The 10,762-nt window shown below is 41.6% G+C and overlaps 1 protein-coding gene across 2 annotated transcripts in view; it reads right to left on the bottom strand.

Annotated features, from left to right (window-relative positions):
• Top3a (DNA topoisomerase III alpha) overlaps positions 1 to 10,690 on the bottom strand; it is a 35,130-nt gene extending 24,440 nt beyond the window's left edge. Inside the window, exons 1-4 of one of the 2 annotated variants that reach the window (XM_074046674.1) lie at positions 10,331 to 10,466; positions 5,526 to 5,654; positions 1,123 to 1,182; positions 361 to 434 (exon numbers count right to left, since the gene is read on the bottom strand). In XM_074046674.1, the coding sequence (XP_073902775.1) occupies positions 361 to 425 (65 nt within the window). In that variant the 5' untranslated portion in view covers positions 426 to 434; positions 1,123 to 1,182; positions 5,526 to 5,654; positions 10,331 to 10,466. Of the gene's footprint in view, positions 1 to 360; positions 435 to 1,122; positions 1,183 to 5,525; positions 5,655 to 10,330 lie in introns of both variants that reach the window. The other variant, XM_020166476.2, reaches the window with a different exon arrangement.
• Between the last annotated feature and the right edge of the window lie 72 nt (positions 10,691 to 10,762).

The following is a 10,762-nucleotide window of genomic DNA, read 5'->3' on the forward strand; positions in this document are numbered from 1 at the left end:
TGAGACACTGTCCCCAAAAAAGAAAATGGCCCAGAGGATTAAAAGCAAAGCTACGAGCTTCTACATAGCACAATGTCCACTTTCCCAAGAGAATTAGCAGGAACTGCTAAGACATTCTGGAACCCTTTTACACACATTGCAGTAAGATAAATGCAACAAATGAGGTCTATTTTGGGGGAACACCTAAAAGTGGGTGTTTTATTTATAAAAATATGATAAAGATTTACCATGAATCAGATGACCTTAGGTCCTCTTAGCATTATAAATTTCACAGTAACATCACCATGTCCCAAAGTTCCTTATAAGTTCCACAACTTACTGCAATAATCAGAACATCTTTCCCTTACAAATTGTACTTACCACTTTCGAAACTTCATCTGGAAATCATGAGCCAGCAAATGTCCAGAGACTGAAGTCATTACCATGGTAACATTCTGAATAATAACAAAATACAAGTTACTATTTTGCAGTTATGTTTTGCTAAATCATTCAAATGAAAGGGAGAAATTTCTATTAATGAAAAGAAAAGAAAACAAAAATAGCTGATTGGGAAGAAATAAACATAAATATAACTCTTGAAAGCCAAAAGCCATATTAATACAATCACCATTCTAATTTTAGTACCATGATGCCATTTGTGTCATTTAAAAAATTTCCTCAGGGCTGGCAAGTGTAGCTCAGTGGTCCATCTCCAGCACAGAGATTTTACTGGGCTGCGGCATGGCTCTGTTTGTGTGGTTCTGGGAGTGCAAGTCCAGTTCAAACCCCAGAATCACAAAAACAGAGAAAGGAGAGTGGGGGAGAGAAGGAGATGCTTCCTTATAAAGTTATCATTTGTAACCAAAGACCTTTATGTTAACAAAAAAAAAAATCACTATTCTGAGGTAGTGATGTATTTTATATATGGCCAGGCTAATTCTTTTTTCTTTTCTTGGTGGGAATGGGGTTTGAATTCAGGGCTTCACATTTGCTAGACAGGTTTTCTACTACTTGAGCCACACCTCCAGTCCAACAGCTGCTTTTTTTAAAATTACAGCTGAAACCCCAAGGAATGTACACCAAAATGGCACATTGATCTGAAAGCACATTTTAGCTTTATGATGGAAATATTTTACCACCCACCTGGCCAAATAGATGATAATCAAATTCGTAGATCTTGTTGAACTTAGAAAGTCCTTCCCTCTATAAAGGAAAACAAAAGCAACGGAAAAATACAATCACATTAAAAAACAAGTAACTCCTTAAATAAGTAACAGGGTGCTGGTGGCTCAAGCCTGTAATCCTAGTTACTCAGGAGGCAGAGATTAGAAGGATCATGGTTCAAGATCAGCCCAGGAAAACAGTTAGCGAGATTCTATCTCGAAAAAAAACCAACACAAAAAATGGGCTGCCAAAATGGCTCAAAGTGGTAGAGTACCACCAAAAACAAAACAAAACAACAAAACCCCCAGAATTCCTTATAGATAAGAAGTAGGTTAATTACTAAGACCATTTATTAAGTGGTCCCACAAAACACAGTTACCAAGAATATAATTGATAAATTGATGGAAATTTTTTTGGCAGTACTGGGGTTTGAACTCAGGGCCTCACACTTGCTAGGCAGGCACTCTGCCACCTGAGCCATGTCCTGATCGAGCCCAGAATCTGGGGAATTTTGATTTTGGAAGGTAAACTTTAGATCAGTTAGTGTAACATTTTTTATAGACAGGAATGGACTTGTCCAAGGTCACCTGACAAATTAATGGCAGTCTCTTGACAATTTGTTCCTTTTCTAATCCGATACTGCAATTTTTCTATGACCTTGCTAATTCAAGATCATACAAGTACACCAATAATCTGTGACCAGAGCAAGTCATTCACTTTTCTTAGTCTCAATTTATCCCAAGTAAAGTCATCTCTGAGACTTCCTTCTAGCTCTGAAATCCAGTGACACTATGACCTAGAAGTAACTGCAATCCAATCAACAAAGAATTCTTCAGTTGCAATCGTAGAGGAGCAAGACCCTCTCTCTCAGTAGAGATCACCTTCTCCTCCACGGTCGTTCAAAGCAGTCATGCCTGAGTTTCATACCAACACTGAAAAGAAGACAGGAGGAAGCCTGTCTGCGGAATGGAAAATGTTGAAGGGCCCAGAAGGACCAGTATTTCCCTCAGCCTCAAAAAGACAATCTTTTTGTGTGTAGAATAGGCAAAATGATAATTTTTTTTTTTGAGGTGCTGGGGATGGAACCCAGAGCTTTGAGCATGCTTGGTTACTACAAAACCACTAAGCTACTATGGCACTGTACTACCAGTCCCATAATGGGATTTTGTTTTAAACTTTTTTTCTCTTTCTTTTTTGAAGGCCACTGACCTTACTGATTGGAAAAAACTTTACAAGGACAGTGACTGCTTTGCCAAAAAAGACCAAGAGAAGGGGGAAGCTCAGGAACATACTCAGGAAGCTGGTAACTGTCAATATGGAACTGGCAGGGGAAGGAGGATGAGGAATGCATGCAAGGGTGAGAATTCCAAAAAGGTTGAAATGGTGAGGGAGAGAACTCCCAAAAGACCCTGGAGTACATTGGTGGTAAGTGTGATGACAGGAGGAAGGAGCCTCCACTCCGCTGCAACCTCTGGAGACTCAACCTAGGGGCTGGGGGCTGAGGACTCCCTAGAGAACATCACAAGAAGGCGGTAATACCACCCTTGAAGGCACCCAAAGTTGTCCAGGACTGCTTGGTGTTGGTGCCACATGTGTCCTTCAGCCATTACTGGAAGAGGCCTTCATTTTTCCTTAGCACCAGAAACTGGCCAAGGACCACACAGGCATTGTCAAAACTCCTTTCCTTTAGCTTCTTGCCCAGGACTTCACCAGTCCAGCTCAGGCTCCCTGCTAGCTTTTCCCTTATGAGCTCTGCCTGAAGTTTTGATGCTTTTGGGAGGTCATTATCTTGATTGGCCTTAAATGTCTTAATCATTACGATGGCTCCTCCTGCTAATTGGTAGCTCCTGCTGGTACCTTTTTACTTTCTTTTCATAATGGGATTTTTTTTTTTTTTTTTTGGTACTGGGGCTTGAACTCAGGGCCTACACTTGAGCCACTCCACCAGCCCTATTTTTGGCTTTGAACCACGATCCTCCTGAACAGCTAGGATTCCAGGCATGAGCCACTAGTGCCTGGTGTATTTTTTTTTTTGGTGGCACTGGGGTTTGAACTCAGGGCCTCTATCTTGCTAGGCAGGTGCTCTACCATTTGAGCCACTCTACCAACTGGGTATTTTTTTTTTTTTTTTTTTTTTGGTGCTGAGTATTTTCAAGATAGAGTCTCACAAACTGTCTGGGATGGCTTTGAATCATGATTCTCCTGATCTTTGCTGAGCAGCCAGGGTTACAGGCATGAGCCACCAACGCCCAAATGAACTGACTTCTTTTTAAGAAAGCACTGCAGAACTCCCCAAACATACTTTGGTGTGAATCCTTTATTTCACAAGACAGGTACTTCGGCAACAATAAGGCTAGGTCCCAACTAATCCTATCTCCAGTCCAGCCCCAAGAGGCTCATGAGGTACACATCCATAGCCCTAAATATGTCTTGGGAACATAGGGCGAAAACCACTGTACTAGTCCTCTCCAAGTAGATGACTTATCTTAATGGCATGTCTGTGACTTCAGATCCAGGGCTCCTGCAAGACAGTCTCTTCTATCAATGGATAGTCTTGAGGATTTAAAATGTTTTTCCTGCTGGGAATGTACTCAGTGATATAGTGCTTGCCTAGCATGTGCCAGGGCCTGGGTTTGATACCCAAACTGAGAAACAGAAGAGCCAGGTGTGGTGGCATACACTTGTAAGTTCTGCACTTGGAAGGCAGAAGGAGGACTGAAAGTCTAAAGCCATCCTGGAAAACATAGTGAGACTCTGTCTCAAAAAACAAAAAAGGTAGCTGGGCACCAGTGGCTCATGCCTGTAATCCTAGCTATCAGGAGACAGAGATCAGGAGGATCAAGATTCAAAGTCAGCCCAGGCAAATAGTTTGCAAGACCCCCATCTCAAAAAAACCTTTCACAAAAAAAAGCTGGTGGAGTGGCTCAAGGTATAGGCCCTGAGTTCAAGCCCCAGTACTGCAAAAACAAAAAAAACAAAAAAAAAGAAAGAAAGAAAACCCATCTCCTCTAAGTGTTCCTATAGAAACTGATCATATTGTTGCCACTGACTCTATCCCCAAATGCTAAAGATTTCTCTTTCTGAATGTAAGAATTGCATTTGTGACTGGATATGATAGTCCACACTTATAATCCTAGCTACTCAGGAGGCTGAGATTGGAAGAATTGAGGTTCCAGCCCAGACCAAGCCAGGTGTGGTGATATGTGTCCATAATTCCAGCTAATCAGTGTGTACTTGCACAAGGACCTAGTTCAATTCCCAGTACTGAAAAAAAAATGCATTATGCATAGAAAAGTCCTCAAGGAGCTGGGGACTATGCCTGTAATCCCAGCACTCCCAACCCTCAGGAAGCTGAGGCAGGAGGAGGATTGCAAGGTTGAGGCCTGCGTGGACTCAACCCTTTTCAAACCCTGTTTCAAAAAAAAAAAATCAACCAAACAGAAGTCCTCAAGGATCTATTAAGTTATTAATTGTGATCACCGTGGGGTGGGGTGGGGTGGAGTTTGTTTGATATAGATAAGTACTCTTTAAATTGTCTGCAATAAATACTACTGTTGAAAAGAAGAAAAAGATTCTATTTGTTAATCACTTTTTTTTTTGTTTTTGGTGAGACTAGATTTTTAAACTCGGATTTGTGCTTGTAAAGCAGGGCTCTATGGCTTGAACCACACCTCCAGTCCACTTTTCTATGGTTATTTTGGAGATGGTTCTCTCAAACTTTTTGTCCAGGCTGGTGAACTGCAAAATCCTCCAATCTCAGCCTCTCAAAGTAGTTAGAATCATAGCAATGAGCCACCATCCCCCAGCTTTTGGTGAATCTCATTTTACATATGAAGACTTTTTCAATAACAGATATCTAGTAAACTATCAAAAGGAAGACCTATTTTACAAATTTATTACTAAATACTTATTTTTCCAATTTTTGTATGTTATAAAGCTTCAATGACCATCACTTCATCCTGAGTTGTATCTGAAAGTCTTAACTATTCTATCAGAATTTAAGTTCCAAAAAGCAGGGATTCTGTGATTCAGTGCATACTGATCATGCCATTTTGATGGAGCAGGCTCTGTTTTAGAGATAAATCAGTAGAACTTGGCCACTGTCCTCAGGGAGGTGACATACTATGGACAGATGGACAGCTAGATAACTAGACCCTGGTGATAGACAAGAAAGATGAAAAGGTAACTGAAAACAGAAGGGAATGGGTGGGAGGATGCCCATTACATCCCATTACAAAAGAGTAGAATGTAAAAAAAAAAAAAAAAAAGTAGCCATTTAGGCTTTAATTTTCTTCTAAAAAAATGAAGAGTTCATAAGGAGGAAAAGCAAACATTATTCCAGGAAGAAGGACCAAATCTGCAAAAGCATGGGGAACTTTTACCTTTTAAACTGATTGCTTTTATCATTCTCTTCCCCTCCATCCATCTGCTTCTACCAAGAGTTCAGAGTCCTGACTTCCCCAAAACTGTCCCCCGCTGTTCACTCTTTAAATCCTCTGCTGCCAGAGTGACTTTATAAAACACAAATGACACCATTATTTTTTCCACTTAAAAACTTACCTAGCCTATCTTAACTGTTTAAAACATCGTTTATTTTATTTTATTTTTTTGGCAGTCCTAGGGTTTAAACTCAGGGCCTTGCACTTGCTAGGCATGAGCTCTATCACTTGAGTCATACCTCTAGCTGGCCTCCTTCAACTGATGGGGAAAAAGCATCTGACCAAAATTCAGCATTCTTTCTTGATTTAAAAACATTCAACAAACTAGGAATAGAAAGAAACTTCTTCAACATTAATACAGAGCATTAGTTCAAAGTCTACAAGCAACATCATACTCAATGGGGAAAGGGTGAAAGCTTTCCCTATAAGATCAGAAACAGCACTAAGATGTCCACTCTTGCCCTTACTACTCAACACTGTACTAAAAGTTGCAGTCCAAACATCTGGACAAGAAAAAGAAATAAAAAAGACATCCCATTGGAAAGGAAGAAATAAAAATATCTCTAATCACAGACAACATGATCCTTTTTCTTTGAGACAGGTCTCACTATGTTACTATGTATCCCAGTCTGGCCTGGAACTTGCAGTTCTCCTGCCTTAACCTTCTAGTGCTGGGATTATAGGCATGCACCATCAGCCCAGCTTGATAACATGATCTTATATATAGAACATTCTAAAGAAACCACAAAAAAAAAACCCCACAAAATACAATTGTCAGTGCTAATAAAGAAATCCAGCAAAGTTTCAGGTTACACATTCAACTCACAAAAATCAGTACTATTTCTATACACTAGCAATGAGTAATTTGAAAGGAAAATTAAGAAATCAACTCCACTTATAATGGTATCAAAAAAAAAAAATTTAGGGCTGGGGATGTAGCTAGTTGGTAGTGTTTGACTGGCACACATGAAGCCGTGGGATTGACTGATCACAGCACCAATCACCAAAAAATTAATAAACAAAAACTTACTACAAAATTATAGTAACATGGGAGGAAGGGGTGGAGCTCAGTGGTTGTGATCGTGCTTTAACAGGGGTGAAGTCCAGATTCTGTCCCCAACACTGGGGGAGGGCAGAAAGACAAAAACTACAGTAATCAAAATAGCGTGGTACTGGCCTAAGGATAAACATACAGAATGATGGAATAAAATTGAGAGCCCAGAAATAAACTCAAACATCTATGCTCAACTGAAAAGAAATTTTTTTTTGAGATGGGATCTTTTCATGTTGCCTAGGCTGGCCTCAAACATCCTAGACTCAAGCAATCCTCTTGCCTTAGTCTCCCAAGTAGCTGGTAAGATAGGCATGTGTCACCACTGTCCGTGACTATAGTCAACTGATTTTTTCTATTGTTGTTTGTTTTGTTTTTTTCTGAGACAGGGTCTTGCTCTGTAGCCTAGGTTGGTCTCAAACTCACAATCTTCCTGCCTTAGCTTCTCAAGTGCTGGGATTACAGCATGAACCACCACAACTTTATAACTGATTTTTGACAAGGATGCCAAGTCCATACAAAGGATAGTCTTTTCAACAAATGCTGCTAGAATAACTGGATCTTCACTTGCCAAAAAATGAAGTTGGACCCAGACTCCACATGGAAATACTAACTCAAAGTGGATCAAAGACCTAAATGTAAGAACTATAACTATAAACTCTCAGAAGAAAACATTCAAATCTTTCTGACCTTGGATTAAGCAACAATGATTTATTGGATATACTACTAAAAGTGGCCAGGGATGTAGCTTAATAGTAAAACACTTGCTTTGAAGTGCAAGGCCTGGGTTTGATTGCCAGCACCACAAAACAAACCCACCAAAAGTGCAACCGACATTTCTCTGAAAAAGATAAACAAGCAGTCAAAAAGCACATGAAAAGATGCTCAATGTTTTTATTCAACGTTATTAGGAAAATGCAAATTAAAAACACAATGAGATATTACTTCACACAATGAGATATCACTACTAGTATGGTGATAAATTAAAAAAAAACCCCATTGTTCTTAACAATGAGAAATTGAAACATTGTTGGTAAGAAGGTAAAATGTTTAGGTCACTGAAAAAGTTCAATGGTTCCCCAAAAATTTAAACATAGGTATCATATATCCCAGCAATTCTACTCCAAAGAATTTACCCTCCAAATTACAAACAGGTATTCAAACAAAACCTGTACATGAATGCTTATAGCAGCTCTCTTCACAATAGCTGAATGGTAGAAACCCAGATGTCCACCAATTGATAAAATGTGATCTGTCCATACACTGAAACATTATTCAATCACAAAAAAGAATGAAGTACTAATATATGTTACAACACGGATGGATTTCAAAAATGTTATGCTACGTGAAAAAAGGTGGCACAAAAGGCCATGGATTGTATGGTTTCACTTGTAGGATATGTCAGAATAGGCAAATCCATGGGGACAGAAAGCAGATTAATGGTGGGCACTAAGAGGAGGAGATAAGACAGTGACTGCTTAATGGACTCCTTCTGAGGTGATAAGAAGTCTTTTCGAACAAGACAGTGGTGACAGCTGCACAACACTGTGAACTGTACACTTCAAAATGGCTAAAATGATAAATCTATGTGTATCTATGTGTACCACACTCAGCCATTCACATACAACTTACATGGCTCTCTAATATCCTCATGATCTGCCTTCAACAACTTCTTGTTTAACTTGCTGGCACCTCTTTCCCCAATACCACACTCCTAACTTCTCATTGGTTTTGAACATACCAAGCAGTTACATCCACTGGGATGTTCTTTACACTGTTTCCACTGCTTGGTAAAACTTTCCAGACTCAGCTCAAACATTCATCCAACCAACACATATTAAGAGTCTCCTGCATTTCAGACAATGTGTTGGGCATAAGGATACAGAAATTAACAAAATGTAGTCTTTGCCCTTTGGAGCTTAACCTCCAAGGAGAAGCAGTGAGAGAAATCAAGTAAGTAACTGCACACTACATTATGTAACTGTCCCTGGGAGATGCCTTCCTAGTAGAATAGCATAGCACTAAGGGTCCCTGGCTAGTGGTGGGAGGGTGAGGTGTGAGGGAAAGGTTCCTTGAAGGAGAGACATTTAAACAGAGTCCTAAAAGATAAAGTTAGTTAGGTGTAGCAGGGCCATTTGCAAGAGGCCAGAGCCCTAGAGGAAGGCAAACCTTGGTGCTGTCACCAGGACAGAGCTCTCAGCCAGTTCCCACTGTCCCCAGAGCGAAGACAAAACAAAACAAAACAACAACAACAAAAAAAAAACCCAAGAGTTCTAGAGAACCTAGGATCTGTAAAGAAAAAGGAACAGAGATATTTTGCCCTATGCTCTTAGAAATAGTCTCAGAAAAACCATTTCAAGATCTAGTCTTATTATATGAAATTTTCTAGAAATTTTTTTTTTTTGGGCAGGTGATGGTGATGGAACCCAGGGCCTGGTGCACGTGCTCATTCCTTGAGTTCTGCCTCCAGTCTTTCTTTTCTTTTTTTTTTTTAAAACATATTTTGTTTCTTAGATAAGGCCTGCTAACTTTGCCTGGGCTAGCCTCCAACTCAAGATCCTCCTGTCTCTGCCTCCTGGCTACACCCAGGGCTGCTCAACAGCTCTTAAGGACCCTCATATCTTCTCTTTCCTTTGTGGTCCTAGTATGTGTCGAACACAACCATAGCCCTTACTTGTCTCTTATAATCAATCTACAGGAATAGAACAGGGCAGACTTCACTTCTCAGCCCCAAACATTACAGCACTGCCCCATCGGGTGCCATTAGGGACTGGAAAGTCACAGGGACTGCAGAAAGCAGGAAATGTAGCAGAGGATGGGGAGGGGCTCTGCAAGGTAGGGGGAAGATGGAATCAGGCAGGGCATGAATTCCAAGTTAAAGGAGTTTGGTGGAGTTACCGGCTTCCGGGCTCCGCTGCGCTTCTCTAGCTGTAGCCTTTCCTTTCTCTCTAATAAATCTCACTTTATATATATATATATATATATATATATATATATATATATATATATATATATATATATATATAAAGGAGTTTAGTTAGGGGGTCTCCAACAGAACCCAACTTTACAATCACAAAGGAAGAATGTTAAAATATAGATATCCCCAGAATCGCTCCAGAGCCACAGGAACAGCCAATATGTTCTCCCGTGTTTGGGAGGATCAGACAAGTTTGGGAAAGCCGCTGCAGGCAAAGATCGAAAGTTTTCCAGCAAATGCATGAAATGGGTAGGAGGAGAGTCTGGGAGGGCAGCCAGGAGGCCTCTGCCACACCTCCACCCCCTGGCAGTCAGGCTTTAGAGGGGGGAATGTTACTGGATGAGAGATGAGGGATGAGGGAGGTTCCCATGCAAAACAGCGGGTATTTGAGATCCACAAAGTGAAAAACATTTCAAGGTGCCTCACAACAAGGAGTCTCACTAGGTGGAAGTTTTAGCAAGGATTTCTTTTAATATGACAGGATAAAAGTAGGGAGATATGGGGGGGGAGGTAAACATATCCTCCTTCCCCCATTCCAGCAGGAAATGGGAATAAAGATTTGGACCACAGGCGTTTTAGAACTTCTCTTGGCAAGGCATGCCTTTCATTTTTCTGTCCCTCTATCACCTTCTCGCTTTCATTTCGATTTGGGGGTCCCACCGGGCTGTCCCGCTGGGTGGCTTCCCTCACAGAGCGCAGCTGACCGGAAACGCTTCTTACCCGCCTCATGCGACCGTTGGACAGCAGGTCGGCGATCCCCTTGGCCGCGTCATTTTTCTCCGCCACACAGAGGACTTTCCGCACGCCTCGAAGAGCCACTTCCATGGCGGCCCGGGACAAGGCACGGTCTCCCGATCGTCGCAGCCACGGGAACACGAAGCGGGCAACCGGGACGTTCATCCCTAGGCTCGGAGCGGGCAGCCGCTCCCCGGATGCCCGCGCATGTTGGGGAAACCAGAGAAAACGAGAGCCTCTGGGAGCTGCTCACGCTTTCTGTCACCTTCCCGCCAGCACGCTGGCCTTCACAGTTGCGCCTTCTTCCGGCCGCCGCCGCCACTGCACCCAACGCCGCACCTTAGACTCCCGCTTCCGCCCGCCTTCTCCGGCCACTTCCGCCAAGCGCGACTCCCAGACTGCCTCACGCTCCGGAAC

This window comes from Castor canadensis, chromosome 11 (assembly GCF_047511655.1).
Source record: "Castor canadensis chromosome 11, mCasCan1.hap1v2, whole genome shotgun sequence".
NCBI lineage: Eukaryota > Metazoa > Chordata > Mammalia > Rodentia > Castoridae > Castor > Castor canadensis.